The 17,117-nt window shown below is 51.8% G+C and overlaps 1 protein-coding gene across 1 annotated transcript in view; it reads left to right on the top strand.

The window, feature by feature from the left end:
* The window catches only part of BANP (BTG3 associated nuclear protein), an 86,959-nt gene extending 79,322 nt beyond the window's left edge, over window positions 1–7,637 (top strand). Inside the window, exons 12-13 of the mRNA XM_035024628.1 lie at window positions 2,915–3,058; window positions 6,996–7,637. Coding sequence (XP_034880519.1) covers window positions 2,915–3,058; window positions 6,996–7,067 — 216 coding nt within the window. The 3' untranslated portion in view covers window positions 7,068–7,637. The remainder of the gene's footprint in view (window positions 1–2,914; window positions 3,059–6,995) is intronic.
* Window positions 7,638–17,117: the final 9,480 nt, after the last annotated feature.

Here is a 17,117-nt window from a genome sequence, read left to right as displayed (position 1 = left end):
TACCCGTGATTTCTTTTTGTGCTCATTTCTGACCGTGTACTCCAGCGATTTGGTTTATGAAAGCATGCAAAATGGAAACCGGGAAACACATGAGTGTTGGTGTCAGAGGGTTCAGAGGCTTCAGAATGATAATTTGTGTTTGGCACTTGCTGTGAAAATGTAGGAGGAAGATTTGGGGCGGGTAGGCCTCCTGGCCAGGGGTGATTTGGGGCGTCCCTGGGATGGGCTTCCCTCTCTCAAGTCCTCGTTTTTCTGTCATGAAGAAGCTCCTCCTTGAATTCACATCTAGATGCCCCGGTCGACCTCAGGCTGGTGGCTTCGGGAGGTGGTGCTGCTGGCTGATGGCCTGGGAGCCCGCTGCATTCCTGTTAGATTTTTCTATATTCCAGAGCCTGTTGGGAAGAGGCTGCACATGTCAAGTGAGTGGGAGGAAGCTGGAAGCTCATCATTGAGACTTCTTGCTGGTTCTAGAGCCGGGGAGAGGATGTGCTGGCCTCTCGTCCTCCCAACAGAGCAAGGATGGATCGTGCTCTTTCTGTGGGTTCTCCTGGGGTGCCACACTGATCCATGTGACAGTGGCTTGTGACCTCATTTTTGCTGCTCTGTATTTCAGATTTGACGTAAATAGGTTTTATTCTTCACCAGTTTAAAATTAAGTCCAAATCTACACATTGTGTCTCAGCCTCCTATATATTTCAAGAGGCTGCTTAGAGCTTTGGGGAGCTTTCAAACCCGTCTCACCTTCCAGAACTCCTCCTCCATTGGTCATCCCGTCCGCGGGGTGAGCACGGACTCTGCTGTGTGGGTCCAGCACAGAGACAGCTGGGCCACGCGACCCAGGGTCCGCCTCAGCCGGTGGTTGATGTTGTTCCGTGGATCCAGGTGAGAGACAGCATCCCCACCCTCGTCCCCTCCCTCGTGAAGAAACTCCCCATCGGCAGAGCGGTCTGTTTGATCTCTTCTTTGATTCTTCCCATCGAGAAGCTCGTCTCCCTGGGGACTCTCGCTCTCCCCACCTGAAGAACGGCGCCGCCGTCCAGTCACGCTCCCAGCTCCTCGCGTGGAGGCCCCAGGGGGAGGGTTTTCTCTGCAGGGTCTGGGGTGTGAAGAAGGGCGAGGGCGCTGAGGGGCTGGAAGGCCTCTCCCGCCAGCCCCGCGCGCACGTTGACTTTTTGACTTGTTCCCGAATCAGTTGCCAAAAGCAAACGAGTGTGGACACATTGAGGAAGTGTGGTGTTTGGGTTAAAATCTCAGGTGAAAACATTTTCCCATTTTTATTTGCGTTTGCCAGCCAGGCTGGTGAAGCGCCTGCCCTCGTCATAACACAGCACGTTCAGATTCTGAGCTTTCTGACGTTCTCGTTGGTAAGATGGAAGCAGCTGTGCAGGCCGTGTGCGGAGTGAGCATACGGTGGTGCTGACGGGAAGCAGCTCACCCCCAGGAAACCGGAACATGCCTGTTTCTCTGGCGGTCGTGGCGCACTGCCAAAACCAGAGGAAGGCAGAGGCTTCTCAGAAAACAGGTCCGCGATGGCGTGGCTTTCATTAAGGATAGTCGATGATTTGACCTTACATCAGCGCATTAAGGGATCTTGTACGGCGTGCCGTGGTGACAGAACCGTGACCACTCACCTAACGTTTTTGCTCCCGTGTTTCCAGACACTGCGTGGTTTTTACGTTTGAACCAGGATCGAGCAAAAGCGTGCTCAGTGAGGGTGTCCGTTCCAGCCTCTCCTTCCCTTCACCCACCGAAAGGCAAACTCATGGGCCGTTTTGAGCACCCCTTCCCTTCCCGTCTTTCCGCATCCGGATCTTTCCTCGCTGTCGTGGGGCCGAGTTGCTGCCGTGAGCACGCTCTCCCCCGCACCGCAAACCTGCGCCCAGTGGGAGCGTCCCGCACTCGATCCCGCCAGGTAGAGGAGAGGCTCTGCCCCTGGGGGAGTGGGGCCGGCCCCTGCCCGAGGCTGCCGTCCCGCGGCACGTGGGGGCTGGCTGCCTTCCCGTGGCCGCCCTGGGTCTTGCCTAGTATGGCCGGGAGAGGTCTGGTGCAGAGGAGGTCCGGGGAGTGATACAGGAGACTTGGGTTTTCGCCAGTTTTTCCAAACCTCTCTTGGGAGCGAGCACTGGTACAAATGGCTGATGATGGACAAGGAGCTGCTGTTGTCGGGCCAGCCCTTGGGGAGCGAGAAGCGGCTCCTTGGAAGCAGGCAGCTGAGGGAAGGCCCTCGTGCTGCGTGCGTGCCTGCGGCTGCAGCACCAGGTGGCCACGTCCTCGTGCACTCACGGTCTGGAGGTCCATGTCCAGCGTCGTCACCGGGCCGCTCCTCCCGGAGGCTCCGGGGGGGGGGTCGTCTCCCGGCTGCCCCAGCCTCCAGACCCGCCCCATCGTTGGCTTGCTTCGTAACTGCGTTTGTCCGCTCTCAGAGGGCTCCGGCTCCCTGGCTCTTGAGCACTCGGGGGCTGCCCGGAAGAGCCGGCGAAGGCGTCTGGCACGTGGGTTGGGGATGTGATGCCATCTCCCGTTCCCTCCGGGCTGCCCTCCCACGAACCTCAAACTGCAGAGATTTCCAGGAGGTCTTTGGTGCTTTGGTCTCTCTGTCCCACCTCCCACTGTCTCCTTGCCGTCCTTCTCAGACACCCCTCACTGCGCCCCTGAGCTTTACTCTTTGAAAACTGGAGCTGGCTGGTCTTTTTCTTACATGGCTTAAAAACCCATCGCTCTGTCCCGTGCGTGGCAGTTTGAGGGAGGTCACTTGGGGATGCAGCAGAACAGCTCGGTCATGCTGTACACATTCGCACGGTGGACCCCACGGTGTGGAGGCTGGGCCTCTGCCGCCTCCTTGGGTTCGTGCGGCCGCAGTCGAATAGCGCTTACCCTGGCCCCGTGCTGACCGTGGTCTGCTTTGTCTCTGCAGGTGCTGCAGGGCGCCCAGCTGATAGCCGTGGCCTCTTCCGATCCCACTGCTGGGGGCGTGGACGGCTCGCCTCTCCAGGGCAGCGACATCCAGGTCCAGTACGTCCAGCTGGCTCCGGTGACTGACCACACCACTGCGGCTCAGGTGGGTGCCGTGCCCCCTTCTGGAAGTGGACGCCCCGTCTGTGGACAGGTCCTGGGGCTTCTGTAGGTGTAAACACAGCTGGGGTGATTCTGCTCCTGCTGTTCTCCCACGAGGGGGGTAGACTGTCATTGAAGGGCACATGATGCGGACGGAGGCCCTGATTTTTGTGATGCCTGATGACGTGAAGCTGGGAGTTAGGTCCCGGCAGATGCCAGTTTTAAGCAATCCTTGAGATCTACTGTGTCTTGTCTTCTCTGTAAATTCAGAGGCAATATTAATTGTGTCTGCCTACGCCACACGGCCAGCTCCTGCGGGCTGCAGAACGAGAGGGTCCCCGTTTACCTGAGACCTCACTGCCCCTCTGAGAGCGACAGGGCCCAGCCCGGGGTTCAGCACGCCTGCAGACCACGTAGCCCCAGCGCTCGGCCTTGACCCTGTTCCCAGGGGCAGGTTGTGGTTCTCAGCTCTGTGGTGGAGATGCAGGATCGCCCTGGGCCGCTGTGGCGCTTCCCTGGGTCCTGAGGGCCCCGTCTGGCCCGGTTTGCAGCCTCCCGCGTGGCAGCCCGGGGGCCTTGCCGGGGACGGCTCGTGCGTAGGGCCCAGTGTCCCCTCCGCTCAGTGTGTGCCTCCTCAGGGGGCAGTCTGGTGGCTGAGCCCCGGCTGCCCCCACCCCTGCTGCCCTTGTCATCTGGCTTTGCTGGACTGAGGGTCTTGTCCCCGCTGCCCATCCTCCATGCCTTCCCAGGAGCGGGGAAGTGCTCCTGGCATGTCAGATGAGGGGCCTGCTGCTTCAGGTGTCTGACGTTTGTGGAGCTGCCCCTCGGCGAGTGCACTTGGCCAAGCATGGCCTCCCCTCAGGGTCCCGCGGGCCCCCCAGCTAGTGCGAAGGGCCAGCCGGCCGCCCCGGGTTAGGGGACAGCGTGCGTTCGGTGTAGTCGGCTGATCGGAGAACAGCGGGGCCTGTTCTTCTGGCAGTAACATGGGACGGGTCCTGAGAGCGTGGGGGTCCATCCCTGGAGAGAAGCACAGGCTGTGGGTGGCGGGAGCGGCAGGTGCACCCTCTCCCTGTGTCCTCGAAGCTTGTGGGTGGTGCTTGGAGTCGCTGGCCTTCGTGCTGAGACTGGGCTGAGACCGGGCTGACGCAGGGGCTCTCGGCTGCTCCGACCACGGCTGGTCGGCTCCTGCCTGCGTCCTCACATGCTCTGGGCCCCCCTGGGCCCACCCCTCTCCCCTCTGCATCCGGTACCGAGGAGCCACGTGCATCTCCACGCCACCGGCTTCTGATGCGCAGCGCCGACGCCCCAGACCCCCACGCTCCCCTCTGTCCCTGCTCAGGACCGTGCTGGGTTTTGTGTGTGCTCCTAGCCGCAGGGGGAAGGGCATTCTCCTTTGCTTGCTCGTGAGCTGGCTGCTGAGGAGTGGAGCTCGGTGTAGCCAGAGAGGGTGCCCCAGGGGACTGTGACCAGGTGGCCAGCTGGCTGAGCTCGGCGGACCTGTGAGGACTTAAATTCTTAATCTCCTAATTCATAGCGAGGCCCCTTGAGCGAGCGTGCTTCCTGGAGAAGGCGCCGCCTCTCTGTCCCCCTCAGACTCCTCCGGCCCCTCGCACGTGAGTGGCCACGGCAGCCTGGGCCCTTGTGGGTCCACGTCCTGTGTGGCTTTTGTGTGGTAGTGACCACAGAGGCCCACTCCACCCTGGAGATGAACCAAGAAGGGTTGAGTGTGACCAGGAGCCAACGGTGTTGTGGGGACGAGGTGGACTTCTCTCTGGTTTGAGCAGGAGCCTGTCCTGGAAGTCAGGGCCCCTGCAGGCCCCCCTCTAACCATGCTGGGTCGCTTGCGTCTGATGCCCTGCATGGTCCTAGGTGGGGTCATTGCCCTCGGGCAGTTTTCTTCCCTGCTGCCCAGCAGGCGTGGAAGGGTCCCACGGTGCGTGCTTCAGACCTGGGCTGCTGTGTGGCAGGCCGTCTTCCTGGACCATGAGTTCGTGGTCATTCTACAGATTGCAGAATTGAGGAAGGCCATGTCCGTTTAGCTGTTGGTCTCCTTGGCTTCCTGTCTGCATTCTTTGTCTCAATTCCTGCCTGGCAAGTTCTTGGGACCCACTTAATGAGTATGTGTAGGAACAGGCCAGAGAATGAGATGTGCACCCGCGGGGGTGTTTCCCTGTAGGAGACCTCGCTTGGCCTGGACTCAGCAGGTGATACAGTATCAGGGCAGCCCCGGACGTGGCCCACCGTGTGTGGCCCCCCATGCGTGGCCCTGGGGCCTGCTCCCCTGTCTCATCCTCAGGGGCTCGCTCTCCCGTGGCCCCGCCGGTGCCTCCTGTAGCCGGGGCCGTGTCTGCAGAAGGAAGGGGTTCCTGACTGTTTACGAGCAGGAAGGCCGTCTGCTCTTGTGGAGCTCTTGCTGGATTTACTTTGAGTCTGCTGGTCAGAACAGGGTCAGGTACGTAAACTCCTTCTTGGAGAAGACCGTGCTTGGCCGACAAGAATGTCCTAGGAGCCCCTGTGGGGCTGGAGGAGGAGTCTGGCTTCTCTTGGGCAGGACGCCAGGGAGCTGGCCCCGTGTGATGGGCACTGCCTGGTGACGACCTGCACAAGCCCGTGCCGGAGTTGGCTGCCCAGGGCTGCCAGCCGTCTTCGGTTCCCTCAAACGTCTGGAACTTTCTGAGTCATGTGGTTGGAGCCCTTTCTCTACATTTCCTGCCTGAGACACGGGTCTGGCTGCTGCGTTTTGAGGACGAAGGGGAGGGGAGGGGCGTCCTTATCAGGGTGTGAGTCTCCCCGAGTCCCCCACGTAGGCGCCCCCCTCGTCTGTGTTCCACTTTCTGTGTGCGAGTCCGAAGCTGCCTTTCCAGGTGATCAAGGGGAGGCACTCTGCGTCCCAGAGGGTCCTCTCTGCCCAGACTGTGACCCCCCCCCCCCCCGGCCTGCAGCCGCAGCCTGCCTGCATCCGCTTTCCCGTGCCCGGAAGTGTGTGGAGAGCCTCCTGTGTGTGTGTCCCGGGTTCATCCTCCCTCCTGACTCCTGCCTGGGCCGCCGTCCAGGGCTCTGCAGGCGCTGTGGGTGATGCCCGTGCTGAGCCCGTAACCCGCAGGGCCCTCCCTTCTCTCAGGAAGCCCTCCGTGCGGTGTCCCGTGCTGCCTGAATTCCAGAAGCACGGCCACAAACCACAGTGGAAGCGCAGCACCAGCCGCACACGTCGGGGCTCCTGCCTGCCGTGTCCCTGGCTCTCTGCCTCTTCAGCCTCCACGTGCTCATGCCTGGCCTCTCTGGTCACGTCTCCAGGGTGGCCGGACGCCCGCCTCTGAGGGTCTCATCTTTGTGACATTGCCTTGGGCTGACAGCTGGGGGAGCCTAGGGAAGAACACCTGTTAATCTCTATCTGGGGGCTTACTCTGGTCGTTGAGGGGGATGGTCGGTGGCTTATTCTAAATTGTATTTTCTCCTTCATCTTCAACCTGTAAATATACCTTTAAAGTCCTTTTAGTGTCTGTAGTTCATTGATTAGAACTTCTTTCGTTAAGGAGAAAAAGGTTACTGCCCCTCAAATGGTGTTTTGGGGGGACAGTGAAGCAGTTTTTATAAGAAAGCAAAGTGGTGACTGAACTTCTAGGTGCATAGGACGGTTTAACCCCTCGGAAGGCATTCCCCAGTGAGGAGCAGGGGTGGGACTGGGAACAGGCTTCGGCAAGCCCCAGAGCATGTGCGGGAGGGTCGGTGGGTGGCGTGGCCAAACAGAAGGTTCTGAAAAGACAGACCATGGCCCCGGGGAGAGTCCTCTTCCAAAGCAGGGGCGAACCTCGGCCCCTCCCAGCTCTGCTGTGTATGTTTCTTTCAACCACAAAAGCCATTGGTGTTTAATGACCTGCCAGTGGCCTGGACTTGCGTGGTGGGTACTTTTATAGAAAGCCCTCCTCTCTCCCCTCTTGCAGACGGCTGAGACCCTGCAGCCCACCCTGCAGCCTGAAATGCAGCTTGAGCACGGAGCCATCCAGATCCAGTAGGCGGGACGGGCCACCCACCCACGACAGGACCTAAGACGGAGCCGTGGCCGTGCTCAGCGCCGGCTCCAGCCAACCGCCCCGTTCTACGCGTGCCCTGGCCCCACGGCTTTGCACGGAGGTGACTGCACGTGTTCCGTTCAAGTGCGTCTGAAAGCCTCCCCCGCAGGGGGAGTGTCCCGCTCAACAGAAAGGGCCAGTAACAGCCACCGCCCCTCCAGAAGACCCTTCCTTTCGAGTCCCACTGTCGGCGTCCAGAGAAAGAGTGGGGAAGCACAGTGTGGATTGCATTAAGTACGTGCGGAAAATCAAGAACTACAATATTTTTCTCTGTTCAAACAGCTTTTTTTAATTTGCTATGGTGTTTATAACAAAAAAGAAAATTGAAAAAAAAAAAAAAGTGGAGTAGCAGAAGCCTTTTGCTGTGTGCTCTGTTCCGTGTAATGAAAATAGGTATTTGCAAAAGACAACTAATGATTTTGATGGAAATATTGCTTACCTACTTTTCTAAGGGGAAATGCTCACAACACTGTTAATTATGCATTTCTAATGAAATAAAATGTATTTATGACCACAGCAGCTTCGTGTCATTTCCCTGAAGAGATGGTTTGCCCCGAGGCCGGCCTCCTTCCTGGTGGCTGCTTGGGCCTCACCCCGTGGGCCCTTTCAGCCATGTTGACGGGAGTTGTGGGGTGTTTTCCAAAGGAAGGCTGTGGCTGTTTCTCCCGGTTCCATGGACTAGGCCGTGGGAACGGCTCCCTGGGTCACCAAGCGCTGTACCACGGCGTGCCCTCCGACGTGGGCACCCCTTGAGATAGCGTGAGCCTGGCTCGGTGTTGCAGGAGCTCCCGCAGGCAGACCCTGAATGACATGGGCCTCTCCCAGGGCCACAGTCACAGCTTGGGGGTCCCCGGGGGAAGTCACATCCATAGACGTACGCCGCATCCTGTAAAATTTTGAAAAGAAAGGTAGTTCCACACCAGCGTCCCGGAGGTGGTTTGCATGACAAGCGCCCAGCAGTGTCTGGTCTCTCTGTCCGCTCTGTTTTGGCAGTTACGTTGGTGGGGTCTGGGGGATTCCCGCCACAAAATTGCGTTCACTGACTTAGACTGTGAGCTCAGTGCTTTTCCTGGAAAGGATTCGAAGTTGTTATCACAAACAGTCGCAGCTCTCCCATGCCCCGCCGTTGGGGGTCGCCGGGCTGGGTGGTTTACACCGGGGCACGCTGACGGGGGACGGCAGGCTGGGGGAACAGCTCCTGAGAGTGGGATGGCACCTCTGCGTCCCATGCCTCCATCTACCCTCCGTGGGTAGGGGCTGTTCTCCCGTAGATGGAAATGGCTGGAATCCCAGAAGGAGAGAAGAGAAGAAAGATCACGTTTAAGGGATTCCAGAAACAGATCTCAAGTAGAAAGAAAAAAAATCACGCCTGAACCCCCACACCGCACTGAAGGCAAGGCTAATTCTGAAAGCAGCCAGAGAGAAAAGACAGCCCCTGCGCAGGGGAGGGACCGCGGCAGAAGCACAGCCGAATGCTCTGCAGCCTCAGAAGTCAGAAGCACAGGCTTGTGCCAACAAGGCCCCGAGAGAAGGACGTTTTCAGCTCCTGCTTGAATGCTCAGGAAAGCTGAAGGTCGTTCGGGAACACCTGGGATAGTTACCATCGAACCCAGCGTTTCCACTCCTGCGTGTAAGGTACACACCCACGGACGTTGAAAGCACCTGCCCACGCACAAAGTTGTCCACAAGTGGGCATCGTGCCATTATTCGTATTAGCCCGGAAGTGGAAACAACCAAGTGTCTATCCGAAGATGAATGGGTAAACCAAATGTGATCTTCCCGTCCATACGTGGAATATTACTCGGCCGTAAAAAGGAGAGAAGCTCCAATACAGACTGCCGCACCAATGGACCTCACAAGCCTCACGCGGAGTGAGAGAGGCTGTGTACTCTACAGTCCTGTGGCCGGGAAGTGCTCAGAACAGGCCAGTCCGCAGAGGCAGCGAGCAGAAGCAGATCCGGGGCGCAGGGGGTGAGGCAAGGAGAAGTGGGGAGTGACTGCTCACAGGCAGAGTTTCCCGTGAGGTGGCCAGCATTAAATGATGGAATTTTGGCCCAACCAAAATTTTTGAATTTTGGAATAAAATGATGACGTTGGTCCAGCTCTGTAAATACACTAAAAGTCGTTGAAATAAACACTTCTTAAAAGGGTGACTTTTTTGGCATAAGAATCCTATCTCAAGGTTATTAAAAATAAAGGATGACACTTCAAAAACATTTCATAGACAAAATGAGAGTGTCACCTGCAGATGATCCCTCCTGTAAAGGAAATTGCAAGGAATTGTCTTCAAGAACAGGAGTGTGGGTCCAGGAGGAGGTTTTAAAGGAAGAAGGATGGGTGAAACAAATAGAACAAATGGGTATGTCTAAGGGCTGTGCCTAAAACTGTCTCATGTTGAAATTTTCAAATACAATAAGAGATTGGAAAAAATTACTTTGTCAGTTGGGATCGGCAGGAAGGAGCTAAATTGTTTTAAAGCCCCTTTTTATTGCCCTGGAGAAAAGGGATCAAGATACTGTACAATTTCAAGACATCACGTTTAATATCCTTGACAAGCGTTTAAGAAATGCAGTACGTAGAAATCATTAAGGTGGCGGATATGTGAACGACGTGATAAGGAGCTGGGCCTAACCGACATGCGGAAAGCCGCGTCCAGCAGCCCCAGAGCGTGCAGTCTTCCCATGGGCTCTTTGGAACGTTATGAAAGTTGGCCTTGAGCCAGATCATAAAGATGGTCTCCCACAGACATCAAAGGACTGAGACCCTGCAGACCGCGCTCTTCGACCAAGTGGGATTAAGTTAAAAATTAATGAAAAAAAAAAGAGTATATCTGCAAATGTTTGCAGATTAACGGACTTTTAAAATAACCCATGGGCCAAATAAAATATCAAAATGGAAAGGTATCTTTAATTACCAATTAAATATGATGGATCAACATATCAAAACTTGCAGAATACGTCGAAAGTTGTGCTTAGAAAAAATTTGTTTCCTTCGGATATATTCCCAGAAGTGGGACTGGTGGGTCATTTGATAGTTTTGTTTTTCATTTTTTGAGCATCCTCCGTATTGTTTTCCTTGGTGGCCGCACCAGTTTACGATCCCACCAGCAGGGCACAGGGGTTCCCTTTTCTCCACATCTTCAAACCAAGAGTCGGACGCTTAACTGACTGAGTCACCCAGACGCCCTTCATCATGGTTTTGATTTGATTTCTCTAATGATGAGTGATGTCAAGCACCTTTCCTTGTCCCTGTTGGCCTTTCATAGAACTTCTTTGGAGATACGTTTAATCAGGTCCTTTGCCCATTTTTTAATTGGATTTTTTTGCTATTGAGTTGTAGGAGTTCTTTCTGTATTTTGGATATTAATCTCGCATCAGATAGATGGTTTGCAAATATTTTTTTCCCATTGCGTAGGTTGTCTTTTCACTTTGTTGATGATTTCTTCAGCTGTGCAGAAGCTTTTTAGTTGGAATGGGGTCCCATTGTTTATTTTTTATCTTCTTGCCTGTGCTGCAGGTGTCCTGTCCAGACAGCCATTACCCGTGTCAAGGAGTTTTGTTCCTATGTTTTCTTCTAGGAGTTTCATGGTTTCAGGTCTTACATTTAAGTCTTTAATCAGTTTCAAGTTAATTTTTGTGAGTGGTTTAAGATGTGGATCCATTTTCGTTCTTTTGCATGTGAATACCCAATTATCCCAGTACTATTTATTGAAGAGGTGGTCTTTTCTCCGTTGAGTATCCTTGAAGGGTACCCATTCTTGCCACCTCTATTCAACACATTACTGTGAGTCCTAGCCAGAGCAATTAGAAAAATAGAACTAACATATGACTCATCAATTCCATTTATGGGAATATATCCATAGGAAACAAAAACACTAACTCAAAAAGATACCTGCATCCCCATGTTAATAGCAGCATTATTTATAATGGTCAAGACATGGAGACTACTTAAGTGTCCATGGTTGGATGGATGGGTAGAGAAGATGTGGTGTATATATATATATATACACAGTGGAAATTACTTACTCTGCCATAGAATAAAGGGACTCCTACCATTTGCAACAACATGGGTGGACCTTGAAGGCATTAGGCTAAGTAAAATAAGTCAGAGAAAAACAAATATTGTATGGTATCACTTGTGTGTGGAATCTAAAACAAAAGACCAAACTCCCAGAAAAAGAGATCAGACTTGTGGTTAGCCCATGTGGAAGTTAGGAGGAGGGGAAACTGGAGGAAGGCTGTCAAAAGGTACAGACTTCCAGGTATAAGGCAAATAAGTACTAGGGATGTGATGTACGACACGATGACCTTAGTGAACACTGCCATATGATACACAGGATAGGTAAAGAGAGTAAATCCTAAGAGTTCTCATCACAAGGAGAAATTTTCTCTTTTTTCTTCTTTCTTTTCTTTCTTTCTTTTTTTTGTATTTATATGAGAAGGTGGATGCTAGCTGAACCTACCGTGGTAATTCTTTCACAATATATGTAAATCAAGCCATCATGCTGTATGCCTTATACAGTGATGTATATCGGTTATTTTTCAGTAAAACTGTAAAAAAGAAGAGTGGGCATCTTTGTCTTGTTCCTGATCTTTGAGGATAAGCTTTTTCACCATTGAGGTGATATTAGCTATGGGCTTGTCACATGAAGCCTTTATTAAGTTGAAGTATGTCCCTTCTATAACCTATTTGTTGAGACTTTTTTTATCATGAAAGGACGTTGTATTTTGCCAAATGCTTTTTTGGCATCTATTGAGGTGATCATATGATTTTTATTCTACATTTTATTAACATGGTATATCATGCTTATTGATTTGAATCATCCTCGTGTCCTCACACTTGGTCATGGTGTATGGTTTGCTGGTATTTTGTCAAGAATTTTCACATCTACAGTCATCTGGGATATCAGCTTGCAGTTTCCCTTTCCTGTGGTGTCTTCATCTGGCCTTGATATCAGGGTAATACTGGCCTTGTAAAATGAGTTTGGGAGTTTTCTCAAGTTTTTTGGAAGAGCTTGAGAAGGATTGGCACTAATTCTTCTTCAAATGTTTGGAAGAATTCATCAGTGAAGCCATCTGGCTTGGGCTTCTCTGTGTTGGAAGTTCTGATGACTGTTTAATGTCCTTGTTAGTGGTTGTTCACATTTTATTTCTTCATGATTTAGTGTGGGAGGTTGTATTTTCTAGGAACTTGTCCCTTACTTTGAGATTGTCTAGTTGATTGGCACATAAATGCTCCTAGTAATCTCGTAGGATCCTTTGCATTTCTGTGGTGTCAGGAGTCAGTCTCCTCTTTCATTTCCGATTATATTTGAATCTCTCCTTTCTTCTCAGTCTGGCTAAAGTTTTGTCAATTTTGTTTATCTTTTCAAAAAAACAGCACCACCCACTGTATACACATTTATAGTTGCTATGTCCCTTCAGTGTATTGAATTAACCCCTTTATCGTTATATGGTGACCTTCTTTGTCTCATTACGGTTTTTGACTTAAAGTCTATTTTTTAAAATACAAGTGTAGCTGCCCCTGCTGTGTTTTGTTTTCCATTGGTTTGGAATATCTTTTCTATCCGTTCACTTCGAGCCTCTGTGTGTCCTTAAAGCAAAATGGGTCGGGCGCCTGGGTGGCTCAGTTGGTTAAGTGACTGCCTTCGGCTCGGGTCGTGATCCTGGAGTCCCTGGATCGAGTCCCACATCGGGCTCCCTGCTCGGCAGGGAGTCTGCTTCTCCCTCTGGCCCTCCCCCTTCTCATGTGCTCTCTCTCAAATAAATAAATAAAATCTTAAAAAAAAAAAAAAGCAAAATGGGTCTCTTTTTAGCATGGTAGTTGAGTCTTCCATTCAGCTACTCTGTGCCTTTTGATTGGATAATTTAACCCATTTATATTTAAAGTAATTAAGAGAATTACTAATGCTTTTATTAATTGTTTCCTTACTATTCTGTAGTTCCCTTGTTTCTGGTTCCTCTATGGAGTGATGGTTCTCTGCGGTGGTGCGCTTTGATGCCGTTTCCTTTCTAGGGTTTTGTTTGCCTTTACTGTGAAGCTAACTTAACATCTTTTTCAAGTTGATAACAACTTTAATCACATGGAAAACTGCTCTTTACCCTTACCCCATTTTATGCTTTTGATGTCACAATTTATACCTTCTTATATTGTGTATTTATTGGCAAATTATTGTAGCTAGTTTTTTTTTTTTTTTTAATTTTTATCTTAAGTAGCCTTCACACCCAGCGTGGGGCTTAAAGTCATGACCCTGAGATCAAGAGTCACATGCTCTTCCGCCTGAGCCAGCCGGGCGCCCCCAGATGGTTATTTTTAATACTTCTGTCCTTTAATGTTTGTGCAAGAGTCAGTGATGAGCACGTCAGCACACGTGTTAGAGTGTTGGGAATTTGAGTGTGTCCTCACCTGCATCAGTGTGTCCTGTATTTTCGTCTGTCTTGTATTACTAATTAGTGTCCACCCATTACACCTACAGAACTCCCTTCAGCACCTCTCGGAAGGCAGGCTCGTGCTAACGACCTCCCTCTGCTTGTGTTTGTCCCGGGATGGCTTTCTGTCCTTCATTGCCGGAGGACACCTCTGCTGGCTGTTCTGGTTGGCAGCCTTTTTCTTTCAGCGCTCTGCATGCGTCACCTCGCTGGCCTCTGGCCTCCATTGCTTCTGTGGAGAACTCTGCTGGGAGCCTGTGGGTTCCCTGGTGGTTCCCAGTTATTCTGTGGCTGCTTTCAAACCTTTTTTTCCCTGCAATTTTGGAGAGTTTCATTGTAAGTGTCCCAGAGGAGATAGTTTGGGGTTGGAATTTGGGGGGTGTTGGAGCTTTGTGAACTTGTATTTCTTGAACTCAGCTCTCAGCACCCCTCCGCCTCTCTCCTCCTGGGACTCCAGTCACAGGCACATGGCTTCTCTGGAAGTTCTCCCAGAGCTCCCGTTGGGTTCTCCTCCCCTTTGCAGTTTGCTCCCCTTGCTGGGTGAGTCCAGGGGCAGGTCTCCTGGCCTGCCACTGCCTCTCCTGCCGGACCCGTCTTCACTGAAGCTCTCCATTCATGTCATTGTTTTCTTCAAGGTCAGGGTTTCTGGTTTTAGAAAAATACTTTCTATTTCTTTGCTGAACTTCTTTCTTCTGTCCATGCATGCATTGTTTCCCTGATTTTGTTTAATTGTGTGTGTTTTCTTGTTTACTGAATCTCTTTGGAAAGGTTATTCTGCATTCTCTCCAGACACTTCATGACCCTCCCTTTCTTAAGGGTCATTGTCATTCTCTTGGTTTCCTTTTGAGGTGTCATGTTTCCGTGATTTTCTTTGGTCCTTGTGGTCTTGTGTTGGTGTCTGGACATATGAAGAAGTAGGCACCCATTCCGGTCTGCACGGATGGGCTCTGGCAGGGAAGCCTTTCACAGCCTGTCTGGGAACCTGGGTGAGCTGGCTGGCCGTGTTCCATTGGGCTTGCTGCTGGAGTCCTCGGGCAGGCGGCCTGGTGCCCCGGTCTGCAGGGTCAGGTCTGGACTCCGGGTTCACTGCGGGCCAGCGCCGGAGTCTCTGGGGCATTCAGGCGCGTACCTGGCCCCCGACCCCCGCCCCTGGGGAGCGTGTCTATCTCAGTGCAAAACTGTCTTTTCTTAGCTGTGCACCACTGGGGTGCGGTAATCCCCACCCGCACTCTGGAGCTCTTGCAAAGGCATTCTCCTGCGGGGAGAGTTGTTCAAACTGATTTTTCCAGGAGGGGACGAGCACCAGAAAGCCCTGTGCCCCCATCTTGCTGATGCGACTCTTAGTAGCTCCCATCTTTATGAAGTCTCACCTGTAACCTAAACGTCACAAGGAAAACTCCAGGCACAGATGACTTCACTGTTAAGCGTTTAGATATGTTTCAGAAAGAACACAGTCTGTTAGAAACTCTTCCACAGAAGAACAACAACAACGAAAAAGGCTCACGTTCCGTCTTGTTTTATGAGGCAGCATAACCTTGACGCCCGAACCTGACAAGGACGTTGCAAAGAAAAAGCAAGGAAAGGAAGGAGAGAGGGAGAGAAAGAAGGATGGTTACAGGGCGGTGTTTCTCTTGAAAATCCCAAGGAGTCCTAAACAAAGGATGAACAGGCTGGATTTCATAATATTGAGTCCCATTAGATTATGAGCAAATTGGGTTGGGTTCAGGAATGCAGGTTTGTATATTTAAAAAATCAATCAGTATAATTCACCACATTAATGAAGAGACAAACCATATGATCTTGATAAACAGAAAAATGATTTGTACAGTTGAACACCCATTCATGATTAAGAGAGCTTTTAGCAAACTAGGGGTAGAAAGGAACCTCCTTCATTTAATCAACTGAGAACTCTATGGCAAATATCCTGCTTCACTGGGAGGTATCGGCCGCTCTGTCCCCGAGGTGAGGTTGAAACAAGACTGGCTGCTCACCACGTCAGTTGTCCCTGCACCACAGAGCCTGGCCAGAAAAGGAGACTTAAAGATGTAAGTCTTGAAAATCCAGAAATAAAACTGTCATCATTTGCAGAGATACGGTTATATATGAAGAAAATCCAGAGAAATCCATAAGCAAGCTATCAAAAGTAGTGAGTAAAGTTAGCAAGGTTGCTGGCCGCACGCTCAACGTACAAGACTTGATTCTATTTCTAATTACCAGGAAAAGTCAATCATGATCCCTTACCTTATATATTATAGCCTTTCAGACACTGAAATGATGTAGAAATTGACCAAAGATACCTGAGACAGACAGCTGTAAAGTACTGTTGAAGAAAACCTGGAGGTGTCTGGCACGTTTGTGGATTGGAAACTTCAAGGTATCCGTTCTTACCTAAATGGTGGATTCGGTGCAATTCCAGCTGAAATCCAAGCAGGGAGTTTTTGTGGAAGTTGACAAGCTTGGTCTGGAATGTATTTGAAAGTGCAAAGGGCCAAGAATAGCAGAGACCGTCTTGAAGACTTTGAACAACTTTGGAGGACGGTGTGGACGCAGGGCACCGGGGCGGGATGAGGCGCCTACAGGCAGACCCGCTCGTGCAGGGTTTCTCGTCGAGCGATGAACGACGTGGCGCAGCACAAGGAGGAAGGGCGCTGTGGTCCATGGTGGTTCTGGGTCAGCTAGATACGCACAGGGGAGCAATCGTGAACCCTCATCCACAACGTGTCCTGAAATCTGAGACAGCACGCATAGGAAACCCCACGAAACTACTAGGAGGTAACGAAGGAGGACAGCCACCGGTGTTAGAAGCCCCCCGGGGGGGAGAGACCGTAGTGACCTGGGGAGCGTGGCATCACGGGTACATCGCTGCGTGCTTTTCTCTGTCACTCTTCAATTTAAATGGTTTTGTTTTTTTTTTTAAGATTTTATTCATTTATTAGAGAGAGCATGAGTAGGGAGTAGGGGCAGAGAAAGAGGGAGAAGCAGCCTCCCCGCTGAGCGGGGAGCCCGATGCGGGACTCGATCCCAGGACCCTGGGATCATGAGCTGAGCTGAAGGCAGGCGTTTAACGACTGAGCCACCCAGGCGCCCCTAAAAGGTTGCTTTTTAAATAAAACAAAAGACAAGTTTGCCACCAGCAGACCCACACTGAAAGGAGTTTTAAAGACTGTCCTTTTGGCAAAGGGAGAGTGATCCTAGACGGGAGATCCTGAGGTGCAGGGAAAGTGCAAATACAGTAGTCGTCTGAGAAACTGACTGTATTGAAGAAAATAACGTCTGTAGGGCTTAAAAAGAAACAGAATTAGCGTATCACGGAGGAGGATTCAGAAGGAACGCAGGAGACTGCTACGTTTGGATTTGGGTCTAGCGAGCTGCAGTTCCTTATCCAGGCCTGTGTATAGCGTCCAACAAATGGCGGGGCGCGGGGCTGGAGGGGGCAGTTAGGATTCAGAAGAGCCCCCGGTCAGTGCAGAAGAAGGCAAGGAAGTAGGGGGACGGCGGGGGGCTCTGCGTGGCGGGCAGACAGCGGGGAAGCGGGCTGAAATGAGCGCACACAGGCAGCGTTCAG

Source organism: Mirounga leonina, unplaced genomic scaffold (genome assembly GCF_011800145.1).
Source record: "Mirounga leonina isolate KUSES-001 unplaced genomic scaffold, KU_Mleo_1.0 Mir_180, whole genome shotgun sequence".
Taxonomy (NCBI): domain Eukaryota; kingdom Metazoa; phylum Chordata; class Mammalia; order Carnivora; family Phocidae; genus Mirounga; species Mirounga leonina.
The sequence above is the reverse complement of the archived record's forward strand: the minus strand, read 5'-3'. Positions and strand labels throughout refer to the sequence as shown.